Source organism: Lynx rufus, unplaced genomic scaffold (genome assembly GCF_022079265.1).
Source record: "Lynx rufus isolate CCGP_SWC_20201006 ecotype Redwood Valley unplaced genomic scaffold, mLynRuf1.p SCAF_27, whole genome shotgun sequence".
In the NCBI taxonomy this organism is placed as follows: domain Eukaryota; kingdom Metazoa; phylum Chordata; class Mammalia; order Carnivora; family Felidae; genus Lynx; species Lynx rufus.
In genome coordinates this window covers 14,357,933-14,380,234 of record NW_025814842.1, presented here as the reverse complement: position 1 = coordinate 14,380,234, position 22,302 = coordinate 14,357,933, and the positions used below count along the sequence as shown (strand labels likewise).

Below are 22,302 nucleotides of genomic sequence, written 5' to 3'. Positions count from 1 at the left end.
TGCCATTGGTGCGCGTGTCTGTGTTTTGTGTGACGTCAAAGAAGACGGACCTTCTGGGCTTCTTCGAAGGGAAGAGGGACTGTCACAGCTGAGGGGACCCCTGACCGTGCGTCCCATACCCGTTTCCATGATGGAAGGCCTGGAATCTTTAAGGATTTCACTTTGCCACGAGCAGGAGGGGCTCGGCCAGGTCACCTCAACCCTCCTCCCCTTTTCTGCTTCCCGCACCAGCCTGAGCCTCCTAAGCTGGGGTCCGCAAGGGGGTTAGTACACGAGCACCAAAATGTCAGGTTCTGTCCTGCTTCGGGGGGTGACTGCAAGTGCCGACCGGCTTTGTCTCAGCCTCGTGCTGCGAGCGACGGCTTTTGCTTACAGTGAGACCAAACCCCCCAACCGAAAGAGCCCTCTGCCATGTTCCAGGAACTCCCCCCCAAACCCTGGGCTCTGGAGGAACCAAGAAGCAAACAAGGCTGCTTGGGGAAGTGCTCACATGTATTTATTTCACAAGGGAGGAATTGGGGGGGGGATCACCAATAAGATGCCACCAAATGAGACACTGTGAACCCCAAACCGGGCAACTACGGGATTTGGTTCTGGGCAGGGCTTGGCCCTTGGGGACAGCATGAGGGACAGAGAGGGACCCGGGAGAAGGGACAGCCTTCCATCTGGGGCGCCACATGGGGCCAGGCTGGGCCGCGTCCTCCTGGCCACAGATGCGTGGCCAACCCCCCATGCTTCCGGCAGCCTCGCCCTGATCCAGGTGAGCGACGAAGCGGCAAGCCCGAGGCCACACTCTGACACCCGCTCTATCACACACTCGGAGGCGCACGCCCAGACACACACATGCACGCGCACACGCACACCACGCAGGCACACACACTCGTAGGCATGCACACGCGTCCATATATTAACTCTGATTTACAAGTGCACCCTAACCAGAGGGCAATCGAAAACAATTATTACTCTGCAGAGAGGAATCGACTGCCTTCTCCCCTGTCAGCCAGCAGAGCATGGGGTGAGATGAGATGAACCCGGAGCATTTTCCAGGGTCCTGCCCTCACCCCGCCCCGCCCCCCGTGCTGTGCTGGCCTCAGTCCTAAAGCTCCAGGTGGAGGCTCCCATGGCGGCCTCCCTGGTCATGAGTCAGGGCCCCCTGGTCTCCCGAGGGCAGAGCCGCGCTGGCCCGGCTCCAGCCCGGAGGGCCCCTACAGCCATGACCTCCCTACGTGCTCAGCCTCTTTCTGTCTCTGGCTCCCTGCGGACACGGGCAGAGCAGCTGGCCCCGGAACGCGAGAGCCTAGTGCCCTGGTGACCGTGGAAGCATTAATTCCTTCCAGGCCATCTAAGGGAGGGTCCAGAAAAGTCCAGGGCCGTAGCCGCCAAAGCCGTCTGCCGCTAAGGGTCGGGGTGGAGGCTGCCTCGGGCTGCAAATGGGCATCGGGGCAGAAGCAACCTCCAGGGAAACGGAGTCCCAGGGCCTGACTGCCTCCTCTGAGGAGGGGCAGACAGGACGTGACTGAGCGCCACCCCCCACCTTGCCGAGGGTCGGGGTGGCACTCAGGAGCTGCTGCAGCTGCAAGAGACGAGGACGAGGAGGGGCCCCTGCCGGTCCCAGTCCTGATTGTGGCTGCGAAGACGACGAGGAGGACGTGGGGGGTTCACTCCATGGTACGAGGTCCACATCCAGGCTGCAGAAGACACGGCTCCCGGGTTCCCAGAGAAGGGTCGGGGGGCTTTTCCAGGGGGCACGAGCCTCACGGCAGCTGAGCGCCCACTGGGGACACCAAGTCTCCATCCGGGGCCCCTGGAGAAGCCCCGGAAGGGCTGCTGAGCCCCGGCTGGCTCCTCGCTGTCTCTTCACCAGTGCGGCTGGCCCAGAAGATGGGCAGACCTTGTCCCGGGGGCCAGGCTCCGGGGGCCCCTGCTCCTCCCCGCTACTTGATCGAGTTCTTAATCGTCCACCTCTGTCCCGTGCAGCTGCGGAGGATGAGGTCGATGCCAGCCAGGCCCCGGTTCTCCACCTCGAGGCAGCGCCCCGTGCCCTTATTCATGATGGCTCCGTTCTGGGTAAAAGGCGGAGAGACAGACGGAGACATAGACAGGGAGACATAGAGAGACACAGAGACCGAGACACAGAGAACGGAAACAGATCGGCGGAGACAGAGATATAGAGAATAAGACCGATAGAGAGAGAAAGAGAGGGATCAGACCATGAGAGAAAAAGAGACCGAAAGGCAGAGAGAGAGAGAGAGAGAGAGGGAGAGAGACAGAGAAAGAGGCCTGGCGCGTGGCCTCTCCTGGGGAACAGTCCCACCAAAATTGTTTGCCCAGGGGGAGGGACCATCCAGAAACCCCGAAGTCAGAATGGGCATCGGCTTCACCAAGTCTGAATGGCTGAGCCAGGGGACCGGCCCCGATGGGCGACGGTGTGGGAATGCGGAATTTGCAGGGACATTGAAGGTCTGGCTTTCTCAATCGCAGCGGCTGTAGACACTTAGCAGATTTCAGGGACATCGCCCACACTCCCCTCCCGAGATCTGCCGGAGCCCAGCCGGCCTGGTGCTGCCGAAGGGACCCGGAAGCTGTCCCAGGTGGAAGGCCCCCGCCACCGCCGGTTCCCCCCGGACGTGCCCTGGGTTCACGAGCCTGGCCCGGGGCTGGAGACCTTTGGTGTGCTTTCCTGGGCACCGTTCCTTGGGGAGGTCGGACTTCCCTGTGGTCTGCAGCAGCCTTACCTGCTCTGGGGTGCTGGCCCTTCCCAGGGGGTACCCACCTGGATGAAATTCCAGCGCTTATACAGGCTGCTCTTGACTTTGTCACAGTCGAGGAGCTGGGGCAGCCGACTCTTGGAGTTGTCCACCAGGCAGCGGGTGTCAGGGAGGAGCGTGGTGGTCCCCAGGGCTCCCAAGTGCAGGAAGCCCTCCTTGGTGTAGCGGGCAAGCTGGGGAGAGAGCAGACGAGAGGTGGGGAGGGGGGGCTCGGGCCCGCACGTCTCATCCAGGCCTCTGCCAGTGCCGCGGTCCTGGCCACCAAACACGCAATTCACAGGCGAGCCCTGCTCAGGAAGCCCCCTCCCCCAGGGCCGGTCTGATTTTCTGCTAAGCACGCCCTTGGTCAGCGTCTCTGGATTCTAGCCTTCTGCTCAGCAACACGGGGGGAGCAGGGGTCAGTGAAAGCACAGGACATCTGATTTCAAAGCTTGGCTCTGCTTCCAGCTGGCGGGGCCCCCTCGAAGCAGTCACTTAACCTCTCTGAGCCCGCGTTTCCTCCCCATTTGTAAATTGGGATTCGTTCATTCATTCCACCCCGCTGTAAAGTGCCCAAAGAGGCAGCTCACCAAAAAAGAAACACATTAAAAAGCATTCAACCTGATAGGTGTTAAAATAGATAAACTAAAACAGCAACGCGATACCGCATTAAAAACAACAACAACAACAACAACGACAGCAACAACCCTATTCCCGTTTTGTCATGGGCTGGAGCGGGGGTAAGTTGCTACAGCCGGTCAAAAAGGGAATTTCAACATATAGGCTCCATGCTGTTAAAATGTTTTCTTCTCTTGACCCAATAAATTCCCCTTCGGACATCCATCCCAAGGTAACGATCGCAACCGCAAACACGAGTTCATGTCTAGGGTTTTTACTGCACCATTATTTACAGTGATGAAAAAGCAGAAGCGTCCTAAATGTGCGACACAGTCCTGGCACTTGTTGACGGCTCCACGCACAGCAACAAATCCTGGGGGATTGTGGTAGATTGCCAAAACGGCCGCATCCTTCACTCCTTCCTTCTATACACCCTGGGCACTGTGACTTTTAGAGCCACGTGCATCAGGAAGTGGACTCCATTTCCCCATCCCTTGAAAACCGGCGACTTGCTCTGGCCCACAGAACATAGCGGAAGGGAGGATGTGCCACGTGCTGGACTAGCCCTTTAGCCTTGCATGTTTCCACCCTCTTGCTCTTGGAAACCTGTTGCCACCCTGGCAGGTAGCTCTGGATGGCCTGCCAGAGGAGGAGGGACAGGTGGCCCAACCAACAGCCAGCCAACCACCGGACAAGTGGATGAGGTTGTCCTAGATTCGGCAGCCCTCGGCCGGCCTCCTGGCTGCCAGGAGATGTGTGAATGAGCCCAGCTGAAGTCAGCCGAGCCTGGTCCAGATCACAGAACCGTCTGGCTGACCTATAGACTCATGGGCAACGATAAACCACTAAGGTTTGGAGTAGTTGTTACGCAGCAAGAGCTGACTGATACACAGATGCTGTTGCCTATCAACCCTTCCCGCGGCGGGGTCCATGCTACTTCAGTGGACTCCCTCTCCCGCTCGTCCACGTTGTTTATAATCCTGGATACCAACTTTTGAGCGAATGCATCCATCTGTCTTTCGCACTCTTTTGGGGGCCAGAGACTGCGTCTAATTAATGTCATTCCTTGCTGGGGGAAAATGACAGACCAAGTGCTCAAAACGTGTCTGTGGATGTTATCAACGTGGTGAACGACATCGTTTAAAAGACGCGGCCATGTCTATTCGTTTAAACTCCAACAGGCATGTTTTGAAGAGTTCTCTGTGTGCCCAGCCTGGGAACAGGTTTCTGGGAATGTAAGGACGGGACTGTGTTCCCCCTGAGATAACGCCAATGCAGGCTGGTGAGGGCAATGAGACAGGAAGATACATCTCTCATTTTTGCTCTCACCTCCTAGGAGGTGGGCGGGGGCAGGAGCGAAGATCGTTAATATACAGCTGGTGCTGAATGAATTAAAAAACAAAATGACCAGCTTGCGTGTATTAAAGGCATACCCTGCACCATTTCTAAGCATCTCGCAGAGGATAAAGAACGTAATTCTTACGACAACTCTGAGATAGGTTTCTACTGCTCTCCGCATTTTAAAGACGAAGAAACTGAGGCATGAGGACATTTGGTCACCTGGCAGGGTCCTGGCCTCTCTCCTTGGGACCCTAGAGACCCGATGGTTGGCCGCCCTGGGCCAGAGCTGGGCAGCAGAAGGGCCTCCTCCTACGTGACCCTGGGCTCCTCCCGAGACCCTGGGTGTTTCTGGTCAGGAACGGAGCAAGGAGGCAGCTCTGCTCAGTGCCTCTTCTCCAGGGGACGGGATTTTCTGCAGGGGTCCTCATTCCTGAGGACAACCACTCAGAAACCCTTTGCTTTGATCGCCAAGGGAGAGCCCACCTGGTGCCCTCTGAAACAAGTGACAGGGGTTTTATTAAGTGCCCTTGTGAGAGATGCGGGTAACGTGTGCTTTAAACCCAAATTAGTTCCAAATCAGAGTGATTGTTAGAGGCAAAAAGATAAAATCAGAAGCCCTCCTCACCCCTCCCTAAACAATGTCTCTCTGAATATACTCAAATTCACCAAATGCAAAGTGATGAATGACAGCAGGCTGCCTTTATGTTCAGGGGAAAGATATACACAGCTGCTTATTGAAATTATGAATCAATCTATTATCCAGCAGGCAAATGAACAGTGCTAAGAACATTAATTAACTGAGCATATCTGTGACCCAGATGTTTAAAGAGCGAAGCTAAATGCCACCAGGAGTCAGAGGCTCTCTTTTCTGAGGGTCTGTGAGCAAAGGACGAGATCCCAGCCAGTAGGACCTGCAAAGGCCAAGTGCCAGCCCCAAGGGAGTTGGGCAGGGAGGGTTGAGCAGGGTCCTATAGGATTTCCAATCTGGGGGAAGGTGGTTTCCCAAGCCAAAGACCCATACGAGGAGGGCACAAGCAGAGGCTCTGCGGACCTGGCCAAGGGTCGTGGGAAGGGGACCGTGGTCTGAAAGGACGACGGTACTAAAGTTATGCCAACAGATCTCACACTGCTTCTCATGCACGTGGTGCGTGTCTGGACCTCATGCCGACCACATCCTTCTTGTCTCAGTCCCGGATCACGAGTCTTTGTGGTGTCTTTGGACCACTGTCTAGTCCACCTCCCAGCTCCCCAGACGTGGTATTCCTTCCTTAAGGACCTCTGCTCCCTGTCCTCTACAGGTACAATAGGCTTTTCCGCCCCCAAGGCTTTGCTCCAGCTGTTTCCCTGACTAGAAAAGCTATTTATTGGCCCTCTTCTAGAATATACTGTCCTCAACTTTCCTAGACTTCAGGGCGATTCTCTCCATTCCACAGGGTCTTCTGTAACTCTCCCACCCCCACGGCATCTCCTCTCAAGTCTTTGGCGCAATATGCTCTGGTGTCTCCCTCCAAGGTGGTGTAGGAGTATCTCATTTTCCTCTTGACTATTCTGGGTACCCATGGACCAAGTGATGGATATTTGGGCTTTTTTCTACTTTTTGGCTATCATGAATGATACCACTATGAACATTCCCATATAAGTTTTTGTGAGGCATACATTTTCAATTCTCTTAACTATATAACTAGAAGTAGAAATGCTAATTGTTGGGTCATATGGTAAATTGGTGCTTAACTTTTCGAGAAGTTGCCAAACTATCTCAAAGCAGCTGTACCAGCTTACATGCCCAGGGTTCCAATTCATCTACATCCTGGCCAACTCTTGTTATTGTCTGGTTTTCTTTCCTTAAAAAAAATTTCTAGTCATCGACTGGGTGTGAAGTGGTATCTCATTGTGGTTTTGATTTACATCTCCCTAATAACTAATGCCATCGAGCATTTTTCATGTGCTTACTGGCCACTTTGTAGATCTTCTTTGGAGAAATGTCAACTCAGATATTTTGCCCATTTTTTTTTTTCATGGACAAATTGCCCTTTTATTGTTGAGTTGTAAGAGTTCTTTGTATATTCTGGATGCCAGATCTTTTTCAGGTGTATGTATGAGTTCATGTATTTTCTCCCATTCTGTGGGTTGGTTTTCCACTTTCTTGAGAGTGTCCTTTGAAGCACAAAAGTTTTTAATTTTGAGGAAGTTCAATTTATCAGTTTTTTTTCCTTTGGTTGCTTGTGCTTTTGATATCATGTCCAAGAAACAGTGTCAAACCCAAGGTCATGAAGAGTTACCTCTATGTCTTCTAAGAATTTTAGAGTTTAAGCTCTTACCTTTAGATCTTTGATCCATTTTGAGTTAATTTCAAATATGAGGTAAGGTTTGGGTCCAGATTTGTTCTTTTTCAGGTGACTGTTTATTGTCCCAAGATCATTTGTTGAAAAGACTATTCTTCCCTGTTGAATTGTCTTGTCATCCTTGTTAAAAAAATTAACTGATTATTGGGGCGCCTGGGTGGCGCAGTCGGTTAAGCGTCCGACTTCAGCCAGGTCACGATCTCGCGGTCCGTGAGTTCGAGCCCCGCGTCAGGCTCTGGGCTGATGGCTCGGAGCCTGGAGCCTGTTTCCGATTCTGTGTCTCCCTCTCTCTCTGCCCCTCGCCTGTTCATGCTCTGTCTCTCTCTGTCCCAAAAATAAATAAACGTTGAAAAAAAAAATTTTAAAAAAATTAACTGATTATAAATGTGAAGGGTTCTTCCTGGACTCTCAATTCTGTTCCATTGATCTATGTGCCTATCCTTATGGTAGCACCAGAATGGCTTGATTAGTATGGCTTTGTAGTAAGTTTAAGAATTGGAAGTGTGGGGGGGGAATCTACCCCCAAAACCAAGAGCACACTGTACACACGGCATGTTAGCCAATTTGACAATAAATTATATTAAAAAAAAAGAATTGGAAGTGTGAGTCTTCTAACTTTGTTCTTTTTCAATATTGTTCTGGCCACTCTGGGTCCCTTGCATTTTCACATGCATCTTAGGATTATGTTTTCCATTTGTGCAAAAAAGGGAGTTGGAATTTTGATAGGTAATGCACTGAATCGGTACATTAACTCAGGGAGTACTGCCATAACAGCAGTTAAGTCTTTGCATCGAAGAACACAGTATATATTTTTTTTTATTTAGGTCTTCCATTTTTTTTTCCACAATGTTTTGTAGTTTTCAGTGTACAAGACGTATACTTTTTTGGTTAATTTATTCCTAAGTATTTTATCTTTTTTGATGCTACTGTCAATGATATTGTTTTCTTATTTCCTTTTTGGAATGTCCATTGCTAGTGCAAGCAGGGTCTTTAATATATCTCTGTGAACCACAGGCAGCCACCCTGGTACCTCCTGGTCGCTCAGGACTGCTGGCTCTGCAGTCCTTAGAGCCCCAAAGGTATGTCAGGGCCTTGGCTCCTGCTTCCACAGGGTCAGGGCCAGGTGCCGACTGCCTGCACCCGCTGTGGACCCATATTCCAATGGTGCCCCAAGTCATCTTATCATTTGCCTCACGTGACTCTGCCAGTCCGCATCCTTCCCATCCCCAGCAAGGTCTAGATTCTTAAAATGTGCCCTTCATCCTAACCTGTAGCGTGGTGTCTTGGGCCCTCACTGGTCAAGGGGATTTTTGCCTCCCACTTTTTGGAGAAGTTACCTTCTCTACCCTTCAATACTTCCCTTCCTTCACATTTGCTCATTTCCTTCAGCTCCGTCTCCTCCTGGCTCCGCAGGTACCTTAAGTCATTATTTCTCCCTTCTCCTTCATTTCTTCCGAGCTGCAAGCATAACCAGATCTTTATGCCCAGAAAATCTCCAGTCACAGCTTTCATTCTCCTTATTTTGTTCTTGGTTTTCTGCTCTCTCTTTCCTTAGTGCATTGCAATTTGGCTGCTACCACCACTCTGCATTGACATTGCTCTCTTGAAGGTCAACAGGATTCATTAATTACTAACTTCAATTGTTTTTTCTTAGTCTTTCTATGGGGCACCAACTGTGGGCCAGACACTACGCAGGGTGCAGGTGAAACCACCTCTCCTGGAGAGCCTGCCATTCTACACCCGCTCTCCTGGAAAGCCTGCCATTCTAGGGCCTATCAGTGGCATCTATATGCTAACTTGGCTAATTGCGCCAAGTTTCTATCTCCGAACCAAACTTTCTCCTCAATTCCAGATTTGTCTATCTAACTCGCCACTGGACATACCTTTGGGGCTCTAATAAACATTTCAGATTTATAGGATCAAAACAGTATTGGTTCTGTCTTGGTCATGAGAACTCCATCCTTCCAGTTGCTGGGTCCAAACACTTTGGCTTCGTCCTCGCCTCTTCCCCTGACCCACCATATTCAACCATTAGCAAACTACACTCAGATTTCACCTCCACTGCTACCTCGCTGTACCCAGCCACATTTGTCTCTTGACTAGATTAGTACAATGGCCTCCTAATTTGTCTCCCAGCTCTCACCCTTGCCTCCCTTGGTCTTTTTTTTCAATATGGCATTGGATTGCCATATTGGCAATCAATGATTGCTTTTAAAATATTACATTATTTAAAATTATGTTATTTCAAGTTGGAGTCAGGTCAACATCCTCCAAAGGCTTCCCATTTCCTTCAAAATAAAAGTCAAATCCTTACAAAGGGCTACGAAGACCCAATGCTACCTAATAATAGCTGCTTGTGCTCAACTTCTACCACCGTACCCTTTGCTGACTCCACTCCAGCCACACTGGCTTCCTTGTTGGTCCATGAACAGGCCATACTTGTTCCTGTTCAGAGTCTTTGCATTGGCCGCTCTTCTCTCTTGAATGTTCCTTCCCTGGTATTTGAATGGCTCACTCTCTCACCTCTTCCAAGTTCCTGCTTAAATGTCATCTTCTTGACCATCTTACTTAAAATTTCACCCTCACCATGTATTCTATATCCCTTTTCTTGCTTTATATCCTTCCAAGCACATATTATCTCCTTATAGATGATATCTTCTCCTTATTTATAGGGTTTTTGGTCTGGCTCCATCCAGTAGAATGTGAGAGGCATGAGACAGAAGTTTTGTCTTTTTTGCTCATGCTCTATCCCCACCTCTTAGAAGGATGCCTGCACATAGTAGGCACTTGATAAATGCTGTTGACATCATGAATGAGTGACACTGTACTCGTCTTCAAGGAGCTCGCAGCTTACTCAGGGAGGCAGGCAAATAAAGAGGTGAGGATGACAGTGTGACATAATGCGATGAAATATGCTAAGTGGGCTCTTACAGCCAGAGCAGAAGAGGCCCTGATTCAGAAAAGGGAGGTCAGAAAAGGCATCCGAGAAGAAGGGGCATTTGAGTGAAGCCTTGTTGGAGTCAGCCGAACAACTGAGTAGGAGAGGGCAGATCAGATCAGACAAGGTGAGCACATATCCAAAGGCCTAGAGACCAGAAGAAATGCAGTGTTTTGGATGAGCTAGGCATAGCTCACCATGAGGGAGCGTGATGGCTGTGATGGGGCAGAAGCGGGGAGGTGGGAGAGAGTGCAGATGAGACTGCATTATGTGGACACACGGTGCTTAGGGATTGGGGCTTTTTCTTGAGGAGCCACCTGACTTGTGGGAAAACCACACCGGCTGCCAAATGGGCAATGACCTGCCACGGGACATGATGGAAGGCGAAGGGGCTGATGAAGGTCTCAACTCAAGTGGTTGCACTGAAAGAGGGGAGACGATAACAGATGTGAGAGGAGCACCCAAGCCGAGAAGGATTCTACCACCCTGGTGAGTTTCATTGTCATGAAACAGAACACTTCATTTTTAAGAATCCGTTTTGTGTGGAAGGTGCTTTGTTTAGTTACCCCAGCATCCTGCCCTTTAGAATTGCCTGTTTCCATGCTTTTACTTTCAACCTCTCTCTCCTGTGTTTAGATGTGTCTCTTGGAAACAGAATACTCCTGGATTAAAAAAAAAAACAACTAGGGTGACAATCTATGTTTTTTAGCCAAAATGTTTAGCCAATTTGTTTTTATTGCACTTAATGATATATTTGGCCTTATTTCTACCATCCTTCTTTCTGCTTTCTGTGCATCCAGCCTTCTCTGTTTCCCTTTTCTCCTTTATTTGCTTTAGTTGGGATTGGTTCAGTTTGATTTGTTGGAATATTATCATATTTCATTGTTCTCCTCTATGGATTTGGAAATTCTATTCATTTCTATTATTTCACGGTTCACTCTTGAAATGTAATGTTAACTACTGAGCAAATTATTCAATATTCTAAATTTTATTTTTTTAATGTTTATTCATTTTTGAAAGACAGAGAGAGACAGAGCACAAGCAGGGGTGGGGCAGAGAGAGGGGGGGGGGACACAGAATCTGAGGCAGGCTCCAGGCTCTGAGCTGTCAGCACAGAGCTGGAGGCAGGGCTCGAACCCATGAACCGTGAGATCATGACCTGAGCCAAAGTCTGATGCTTAACTGACTGAGCCACCCAGGTGCCCTGCAAATTATTCAATATTCAAATGTCTACTCCACTCAATAAGATTCAAGGATGTTAGGACACTAAATTTGATCACCTCCTTTTAACTGCTCAGCCTTTGGTTATATTTCCTTGCCCCAATGTAGACATTATTCTTATTATGTAAGAAATGTTTTTTTGTTGTTTTTTTTTAATTTTTAACGTTTATTTATTTTTGAGACAGAGAGAGAGCATGAACAGGGGAGGGGCAGGGAGAGAGGGAGACACAGAATCTGAAATGGGCTCCAGGCTCTGAACTGTCAGCACAGAGCCTGACGCGGGGCTCGAACTCACGGACCGTGAGATCATGACCTGCGGCAAAGTCGGACGCTTAACCAACTGAGCCACCCAGGCGCCCCAAGAAACGTTTCTTTGGATTTACTTGTATGTTTATAAATTTCTTTGTTTATAATTCATTCTTTCCTCAGGACACTCTTCTGAGCTCAATCTCCTTCTACAAGAAGAAGTATTTCCTTTGGTGACTATCTATCATAGGAAACCCTCTCAGATTCTTTATCTGAAAGTGTCTTGGGGTGATTTGTTAATGCAGCAAATCATTGTAATGGATACAACCACTTTTTGTGCAGCTAGCATGGGTTTAAAATGATATTTGTTGTAGTTGATTTAGCATCTGGTTATGCAGCGGTGGGCAGACCCTTCAAAGTATCTAATCTGCTCTGTCGTTGGAAGCTGTCTTCTCACCTTCTGCCCACGTGCTCCCCCACAAAGTCACGGCCAAGCCACTGTCTGTGGGATTTGCACCTCAGTACGACGCTCACTACGACGCTCACTGCGATGTTCTAGCGACGCAATCTCACAAAGAGCAGGAGAAGCATGCACTCACCCATCACGTGCTCCACCGAGGAGCCAATGGGTGAAGCTTCCTCCTCTGAGTCGGTAACTGCCCGAAACTTGTTGCCTCTCGCTTCCCCAGTTATGGCCCACAGGCAATCAGCTCCCTGTTATACACCCGTAGTCCTGAGCTCTTCCCAGGCTCTAGGTTTGCAACCTTGGGTCATCTTCCCCTCTACGCGCTCCCCCATCCCCAAAGCTACAAGTCTTCCTATTCCCCTCTCCTGTGTTTCCTCCTGATCTCCCACCTCCAGGCCTTTCCAGTTTCTACTTGTCCTTCCTACTCCTGCAGGTTCAAATCCTATCAGTCTCTGCTTCAACTTTCAGTTGCTCTAGTACCCTCTGATTTAAGAATAAACTTTTTTTTTTTTTTAACCATGATCTTCTATTGTAAGTCCCCAGCTTAGCTTTTCAGCTGTAACTCTTGGTTTCTTGGCTCGGTCCAACAGGTGACTTGAGGTCTCTCAAAAACAGCCAGAAGTCTTCCCTGTGTGGAATATGTCCCCACCCTACCCCTATCGGATCTCCCCTGGTTCCACAAAGCCCCCGCCCAGATGCGATCTCGTTCAGCTTACCTACTTGTGTGTTCTGTGACATCCCTTGCTATAGCTTTTCGTTGTTGTTGTTGCTGCTATTGTTTTAGGACGGCAGCATCCTACTCGTTTTTATATTGCACAAGGAGTGAGAAAGTATCTTGCAGAAAGCAAACGCTCTATAAATGCCTTTTGAATTGAATGGGATTATTCTAGGTTTGGCTGCTGGGCCCAAGAGGAGAAACGAATGCTGTTATCCACAACCCTAGTGCATTAGGAAAAAAAAAAAAAAAAACCCTCTGAGCTCAAATACAATTAATTCTCATTTAGCAGAGAAAAAGAATTTTCTATTTGAGATGATCTAAGAGGCACACACAACTATTAACCCACATTGAAGAGCCTTGAGGGAAAACTGAAATATGCAGGTTATAGCCAAATAAACAAAAACCAGCCAAATGATTGTGGAATGACTCTGGAGCACAGCACAATCCATCGAATTGTCCATAAAAACACGGCTTGCAATTGCTTTCACATTAAGGGTCTCTCTCGTCATTTTAAAACCAGGCCTAGTCAGTGCAGAAACACACTGTTAAATGAAAAAAATGCATTTTCCCCACCTTCTAATCCGGACACAGGGAGACGGGTTCCATCGATTTGAACCTGCTGTAGGCTGAATGTATTTGTTTGCTGCTTGGCCGAAGGAGTGGTTTCTGGTGATTACGCGTGCATATGTACATTCTTAAAAACAAACAGACTTTCTCTGTCACTGTCCAGAGTGTGCCTGATCCCAAAATGAATAGGGAAGAAAAATGTCTCCAACTGTATCTCAAGCAGACACATGGTGTTTGGCAGCTGGGGGCGGAGAACGGGGGCAGGGGGGATCTTTGGGGGAAATGGAAATGTCGCGTAGCTTGATCAGGAAGGGAGATCTGCAGGCACGTACCCTGTCAAAACTCATCCAAGTGTACACTTTAAATAGATGACGTGTATTGTGCTGATCTTCTACTTCAATAAAGTTGACTTAAAAATCTACCTGGGAGCTTAGAAGGTAGGCGATAGAACCAGATATGTTTTGTGTAGGGAGAGCTAGTTCCTAGGGGACTGGATGGTTCCAAAGGCCTCCCTCTTCAGTCTTCTTCCACCATTAGGACTCATCATGCTTGATGAAAGCGTTAGATTTCCAGAAAATGCGCCGCTACCAAGAACGAACGGAGAAACACATTCATGCCACAAAACCTTGGGGGTGGTTTTCCTGCAGAGACAGGTTGAGGAGTGGATAGACGAAAGGCATCGCCAGTGGAGGCGGGGGATGGCAGGGTCTGGCCGCCATAACTTTGTGGAGAGAGCTGGGAGCCTTCTGGAATGAGGGCAGCACCAGGATGAGGGTTAGAGGAGCCGAGTGGGAGAGGGGCTGGCAAGCAGGATAGTTCACTGCAATCCCCAGAGATCTGGAGACAACTCCTGAGCATGCCTCCAAAGCTCACCCTGAGTTACAGGAAGCAAAGACTCTATTTTGCAATGAACAGATACGTTTCTTTCTTGCCTCTGTGGCGTGACATAGGAAGGTAGGATTGTTATCTGGGTGTAGTGTGGAAATGCCGGCAAACACTTGGCTCCCCTTTTAGCAAGATCTTAATTAAATCTGTCTCACCTTCTCATTTTTGCCAATTGAAACAGGGTTCCTGGCTTTGTGCTGTGTCATCAACGAGGCAGTCTATGATATGGCTAAAGACTTGGACCGTGGAGCCTGCTCTAGAAATCTAAGCTCTGCCACGTAATGGTTTTATGACCTGAGGCCTTAAGCCCTGTGAGACTCTATTTCCTCATTTTCGAAATGGGGATAATTTTACAATTTAAGTCATAGGGTAGTTGTGGAATTAAGTAAATTAGTGAGAAGAAGGCATGGGGCATAGGAAGCCCTGTATGTTTTGTTGTTCTTATTCCCCCCTGACCTCATGTGCCAGTTGAGAACTGGGCCTTGTTTCTAATTCACCAGACTTCTTTTCTTTCCGATGGGCTCCCACGTGGCCTCATGGGGCCAGCATTTCCTGGCCCCGTTCCTTCCCGGCACTCAGCCACTCCCAGCTTCCTTCCCGTTCTCTGCCTGTTCTCAGAGCTATCTGTCCAAGGGTTGCTGGCCCAAGACCCCCGACAATACTTCCGGGAAGCCGAGTACCCCCAGGTGGCTACCTGGACCATTGGGTTCTCTCTGGCTAGGTCTGTGGGTAACTTCTAGTTGGATCCCTGATCCGGAGAAGGCTGGATCCCACAGCAGGGTCTCCTGCTACGCTCCTGCCCTTCTCTTCCCCACCCCCCACTTCATTCCCCCAGTTTGATCCAGATCTTACATGCCCTTGCCTGGAGTGGACTTGGAGGGGACTCTCAGAACTCAGCTTTACATCTCTAAAGCCACCCCTTTAGAGGGGCAGCAGCATTAAACGTGGAGCCACGCTAGGGTCTGTCCTAGGATCGGCGCTCTGCTCTCCCTTGGTGCACCCCCCCCCCAAAGCCCCATCTGCCTCTCCCGCTCTGTCCTCAGCACCTGGTTGGAATGTTCGGCTGCCTGGAGGACATCACTGTGGGGGTTTCCAAGACCCCCCTGCAAACTCACACCGCCCCAAACAGAACTCACATCATCCTCCAAAACCCATGTCTCCAATCTCAACAATGGCACCACTATCTACCTCCCGGTGAAGCCAGGGGAGTATCACCTCCAATCTCCCTCACCCCTTCCCTTGACCTCTCCGCCAATAATTCCAGTCAACTAGACCTCTCAAAAGATGTTTTTTTAAAACTTTTTAGGTCAAAGTCATTTTAGACTTACAAAAAATTTGCAAATATAGTACGGGGAGTTCCAGTATACCTGGCATCCAGCTTACCCGAAAGTTAGTATCTTACATAATCATGGCATGATCACCCAAGCCAGGGAATTCACACTGGTACAATCCTATTGACTAATCCGGAGACCTCCCAGAAATTTCAGCAGTTTCCATCTATGTTTTCTCTTCCAGGATCCCCCACTGCATTCTGTTTTCACATCTCCTTAATTTCCTCCTATCTGGGATAGCTCCTCAGTCTTCCCTTGTTTTTAATGACCTTGACACTTTTGAAGAGTACGGGGCAATTATTTTGTAGAATGTCCCTCAATTTGGGTTTGTCCGATGTTTTCTCATGATTAAAGTCATAGTTGTGCATTTTTAACAAGACAAACCACAGAGATGAGGCTGTGCCCTTCTTGGGGCATCAGATCAGGGGTCTGTGAGGTCTCATTACTAGTGACGTTAACCTTGATCACTTGGTTAAGGTGGTGTCTTTTGGGCTTCTCAACTGTGAAGTTACTATTTTCCCTTTATAAAGGGAGATACTCAGAAACTGAAAATATCTCCGTTTTCATCATATTTTCACCCACCAAGTTTAGCGTCCATTGTTACTTTTGGACTTCAACAGATATTACTGGCATGACTGCCTCGGGGTGATTTGCACTTTCCACATTCCTTCTACATTTGCTAAGTGGACTTCTACTGAAGGAAGAGCTATCCTTTCTCTCCATGAGTTGATGTCACTGTGGACTCATGCATTTTTAAAAAGTCATACGATGGAACCACAAAAGGCCCCGAATAGCCAAAGTAATTTTGAAGAAGAAGACCAAAGCACAATCCCAGACTTTTTAGCCTCTACTACACAGCTGTAATCATCAAGACAGCATGGTATTGGCACAAAAACAGACACATAGACCAATGGAATAGAATAGAAACCCCAGAACTAGACCCACAAACGTATGGCCAACTCATCTTTGACAAAGCAGGAAAGACTATCCAATGGAAAAAAGACAGTCTCTTTAAAAAATGGTGCTGGGAGAACTGGACAGCAACATGCAGAAGGTTGAAACTAGACCACTTTCTCACACCATTCACAAAAATAAACTCAAAATGGATAAAGGACCTGAATGTGAGACAGGAAACCATCAAAACCCTAGAGGAGAAAGCAGGAAAAGACCTCTCTGACCTCAGCCGTAGCAACCTCTTACTCGACGCATCCCCAAAGGCAAGGGAATTAAAAGCAAAAATGAACTACTGGGACCTTATGAAAATAAAAAGCTTCTGCACAGCAAAGGAAACAACCAACAAAACTAAAAGGCACCCAACGGAATGGGAAAAGATATTTGCAAATGACATATCGGACAAAGGGCTAGTATCCAAAATCTATAAAGAGCTCACCAAACTCCACACCCGAAAAACAAATAACCCAGTGAAGAAATGGACAGAAAACATGAATAGACACTTCTCTAAAGAAAACATCCGGATGGCCAACAGGCACATGAAAAGATGCTCAACGTCGCTCATCAGGGAAACACAAATCAAAACCACACTCAGATATCACCTCACCCAGTCAGAGTGGCCAAAATGAACAAATCAGGAGACTATAAATGCTGGAGAGGATGTGGAGAAACGGGAACCCTTTTGCACTGTTGGTGGGAATGCAAACTGGTGTAGCCGCTCTGGAAAACAGTGTGGAGGTTCCTCAGAAAATTAAAACTAGACCTACCCTATGACCCAGCAATAGCACTGCTAGGAATTTATCCAAGGGATACAGGAGTACTGATGCATAGGGGCACTTGTACCCCAATGTTTATTTATAGCAGCACTTTCAACAGTAGCCAAATTATGGAAAGAGCCTAAATGTCCATCAACTGATGAATGGATAAATTGTGGTTTATATACACAATGGAGTACTACGTGGCAATGAGAAAGATTGAAATATGGCCCTTTGTAGCAACATGGATGGAACTGGAGAGTGTTATGCTAAGTGAAATAAGCCATACAGAGAAAGACAAATACCATATGTGTTCACTCTTATGTGGATCCTGAGAAACTTAACAGAAACCCATGGGGGAGGGGAAGGAAAAAAAAAGAGGTTAGAGTGGGAGAAAGCCAAAGCATAAGAGACTCTTAAAAACTGAGAACACTCTGAGGGTTGATGGGGGGTGGGAGGGAGGGGAGGGTGGGGGATGGGTATTGAGGAGGGCACCTTTTGGGATGAGCACTGGGTGTTGTATGGAAACCAATTTGACGATAAATTTCATATATTGAAAAAAAAATAATTTATGTGCATTCTTAAAAAAAATAAAAATAAAAAGTCATATGAGTGACAATCCAATATTTTATTGTTCCAGCTATATAGTTCCAGCTTTGGACATAAGGAACTCCTTTCCGGGTGGCTCCTACGTTCTATTGAGAAGACAACACCTTTTGAAGAGCGCTTCCTTTTATTCTGACACTGCCCACAAGGTTTTCCAGGCTTACCCTGTATTTTCCGCTCCATCCCTGCGGTCATCCAAAATCTGGGTGCTAGATGTGTTCACTGCTACTGGATTATATTGCTTCTAGACGCTCTCAGAGCTAGGAAATATATGTATGTACACCAACCCATAGGCACATTTGTTTTTATGCCTACATTTTCTACAAATTTATTTCTACACCTCGCTCTATGTTTTATACATGTATATTTATATATTTTTACATGCACCTATAAAATAACTTCATCCTGATCCCTCACATTGCAACTCAACATTCATTCTAGCCATACCCTCTCCTTATTTATAACCTCTTTCTCTAACAGCAAGAGACCAGGCTCCCAGTATCCATACTTTCTTTTTCCTTTTTTCTTTTTATCCTCAAGTTAGTTAACACACCGTGTAGTCTTGGCTTCAGGAATAGACTCCAGTGACTCATCAGTTACATATAACACCCAAGGCTCATCCCAACAAGTGCCCTCTTTAATGTCCATTACCCATTTTCTCCACCCCCAACCGCCATCAACCCACATTTTGTTCTCCGTATTTAAGAGTTCTCCGTATTTATAGTTTGCCTCCCTCTCTGTTTTTGTCTTATTTTTCCTGCCCTCCCCGTATGAACATCTGTTACATTTCTCAAATTCCACATATGAGTGAAATCATGTCCGTTATCCATACTTTATATACTTACTTGTTCACATACAGTAGTTTCAGAATTGTGAACCCAGACTCCTGTGGAAAACAAGCTTACTGACTAGAATGCGTTATTGGCAATGGTTCTTTTTTCCTTTAAGTTTCTAGAATCCAGTCAAAACTGTCCAAACCGGTTCCAAGCCATTGAGATTGGCTTTATTCTTCCCCATCCAACAGTGCAGTTATGTTATTCATTTAGTTGGGTGAATTTTTTTTTTCATTTACTGTTTGCATCCTATTGTGGGTCTTCTTCCTTACATCTTCGAATGCTGAAATTATTATTATTTCTCAGAGATTTTCAATATCACCGTGGTTCTAAGAGCCAGGACTTGACAGAAAACTGCGCTGAGAGGTGTCACTCCCCTTTCATTCCTTATTCTGCTCCCACGTTCTGTCCACCCTGTTCTCACCCACCTCCAGCAGGTAACCAATCTCATCAGTTTCTGGTTTATCCTTCCTGAATCTCTTGCACAGATGAGCAGATAAAGGTATTTACTTTTCAGAGGCCATTTGTCTTAAATAACGGTTAGCATACTAAGCATCTTCCTTTGTACTTTGCCTTTTGCATCTAACCGTATGGGGAAATCACTCAGTATGAGTTCACAGGGGTGGCCCATGTTATGCCTACGAATAGGCATTAAAGTGGTTTCCAATATTTTGCAACTGCAAATAATACAGGAGGGCACATGTGTGTTTTCACATTGTTGGAAATGTATCTTCAGTGTAGATTTTTGCAAGGGGATTGCTAGGTCAAAAAGTAAGCATACTGTAGCTTTGGTAAGGATTGCCAAACTCCCTTCAAAAAAAAAATGGCACCAATTTGTATTTCTATCGGCAACCTATGAGGCTGGAGTTTTCTCCAGAACCTGGACCATGTTCTCAAATTTTTTAATTTTTGCAAATATGCAAAAATTTGATAAGTAAAAAAAAAAATACTGGTGGTTGGACTCAGCCAATCGCCAAGCTATTTTATACAATAACACCTTAATTAACTATGAATTCCTAGGCGGTAGGAGTCTCCATGTCTCATCCATCTTTCCAAATAACCCGCTTTCCAGGTAACATTGCCTTGAAGAACTGAACCAAGCTAGAAGTCTAGCTGAATGATGGAAGGCTCATGTGTCCCAAAACCTTAGAACTGGAAGGAACCTTGGATATCACTGGTCCAACCTACTGCTTGCAAGGTATACGAGGATTTGAGGTGCTCAAAGTGCCTGGGGATGTTCAAGTTTTCACTGCTATTTGTTCCTGGTTTTTATAGCCTCAAAAAGTAGAATACTGTGTTCCTAACTGACTCTTGGAAAACTGAAGCTTTCCCAGGGTCTCACGTTCAGCACCATGGACATCATCTTTATATGACATGTGCTGTGGACCTCGTCTAAGAACTTTTCATCGATTAGCTTGTCTAACTGACACAGCATCTCTATGAGGTGGATACTATTATGATATTTACATTACAGAGGAGGAAACTGAAGTACGAGGAGCTTCAGTGTCTTGCCCAATTTCACAGCTTAGAAGCCAACCACTGAGGTACCTCTCAGCATCACCATGGAAAAATTAACTCTGACGTGAGATGTGGGTGAAGTATCATTTCCTGATTTCCAGTCTCGCTAAGGTGCAGAGATCAGAGATCTCCACTTAGCCATGCATGGCTCTGGTTAGCTCCTACCCACCTTGGCACTGGAATTAGGAGCCTCATTCCCAACAGAGAATGCCATGACAAAAAGTATCTGGAGTGCAAGCGTGGGCCTTTGGATGACCATACGTCCCCCAGGTTGAAATCTCCTATCCTGTGCATGGCCAAACCAACCATTTAAGTAGGGGATAGTGAGCCCGAGCTGACGAGAACCCACATCCTTGTGCACGAAGCCTTCCTGCAAGGCTTCTTGGGAAGGTGTTCAGTTCTTGGCTGGTTGACATTTCCATTTCCATGGAGGGCCACAGATTCAAGCCCTGCAGACATTTAATTTTGGGAGCAGTATCAGGAAGGCAAGATAGGAATCTCTTGAAAAGTAGGCTCCCTCACCTGACACTTGGCCCCTGTAGCTGCAGGAGGAAGCCAGGAGGCCATGCAGGGCAGCACTCTCAGGAAGGGGGTTGGTGATGACACCACCACGGCACAGAGAAATCTGCAAAAGGCCCTTTTCTGGAACCAATGTCAGTGTATATGGCACCCTTGGTGGTCCCCATGTGGGTGGGATTCCAGAAAGTTGTCCCAAACCTGGCACCCCTACCTTCTAAGCCAGGCAGGTGGTAGGACGGTAGATAAGAACAGTCTAGAACATTGTGCTAATGACATTTGGTCTTCCTCTGGCCTTCTCTGATGGGAACTCAGACTTCGGAGGCCCTGACATCTTAGACCAATGGCCTGAGCTGCACTAGCAATAAACTCTTCAGGATCTGCCCTTAACTCTGACTGGCCAGGTTCTCAGACCGTCTCCATTCTGAACAAGCAACGTCTTTGAAAATAACCATTCGACAGACGTTGCTGTTCCAAAGAAGCGCTGAAATTCTCAGCACTAAATGGCCAGGGGGTGAGGCTATTGTAATGTTTTCCTCTTTCGCCGCTGCTCCTGGTAGTGCTAAGGCACTGAAGACTTCTTCACCAGTAGGTTCCACTTCCCTCTTCTTGTCCTTCAGAAGAAGGGATGTTATTAATTCAACGATTTGTGAACAGCCTAGGAAGCCAACATACTTCTTTGAAAACGTAGGGCTGGAAGCCCACCTCGGAAATGATCATAGTTGTTTTAGGATGGCGAGATTATGGATGATTTAAATTTTTTTTTTTCCAAACTCATTGCAATGCTGTTGCATCTTTAGTAGAAAAGGAAAAGATTAGCAGTGACTTTCTTTGAATTTAACAGCTCTGGGCAAGGAAGGGAGAAAGGTTCAGTTGAAAATGTGGTCACCATCTGACTATTCAGTGTGAGTTTTCCTTATTCCATACCTAACATTAACACAAAATCTATCCGGATCACTTTTTGTGGCTGGAGAAAAAAATCCACTAAACTTCTAAGCAGACATAAGAGTTTTAACTAAGAATCTTTACTGGAGGGGCACCTGGCTGACTCAGTCGTCTGAGCGTCCGATTCTTGATTTTGGCTCAGGTCATGATCCCAGGGTCGTGGGATCAAGTCCTGGGTCAGGCTCCATGTTGAGCATGGGGCCTCCTTGAGATTTTCTATCTGTCTCACCCTTTGCCCCTCTCCCTCCCTCAGTCTCTCTCTCTCTCTGAAATTGAGAAAGAAAGGAAAAAAGAAAAAAAAAAGGATCTCTACTGGAAAAGAATTCTGATTTTCTGGAAAGAATAGTTCATCAACCCATTCTGGCAAGAAATCAGTAATACAGTAATTCCTCCTTAACCCTGGAGTCCTCCTTAAGCAAGATAAAATTCACGTGCATTTACTTCCGAATGCCATTTAGGAAATCGGGCATTCCTGCTTCCTGTACGTGGACCTCAAGACCCACTTGTCAGGGGTAATTTAAAAAAGTGAACTGGGGATCGGAAATCAAACAGGGAAGCAAAGCTGAAGCCTCGGGAAAGTCTCAGAAGTGCAAAGCGCATGGAGGTCTACAGAGAAGGTGGGCACCAGGGACGCTCACAAAGGCTGGATGGAGGCAGGGCCTGGAAGGCAGGAGCTAACAACCTGGAAATAATAAAATCCGAAGCAGTTTGAATATCTCGAGAGAAGACGAGTCAGAAGAACAACAACAACAACAAAG

At 47.4% G+C, this 22,302-nt stretch overlaps 1 protein-coding gene across 1 annotated transcript in view; it reads right to left on the bottom strand.

Moving 5' to 3' along the window:
* Positions 1 to 483: 483 nt before the first annotated feature.
* GALNT17 (polypeptide N-acetylgalactosaminyltransferase 17) overlaps positions 484 to 22,302 on the bottom strand; it is a 447,671-nt gene continuing 425,852 nt past the window's right edge. The window contains exons 10-11 of the mRNA XM_047089314.1: positions 2,774 to 2,941; positions 484 to 2,063 (exon numbers count right to left, since the gene is read on the bottom strand). Of these exons, the coding sequence (XP_046945270.1) occupies positions 1,935 to 2,063; positions 2,774 to 2,941 (297 nt within the window). The 3' untranslated portion in view covers positions 484 to 1,934. The remainder of the gene's footprint in view (positions 2,064 to 2,773; positions 2,942 to 22,302) is intronic.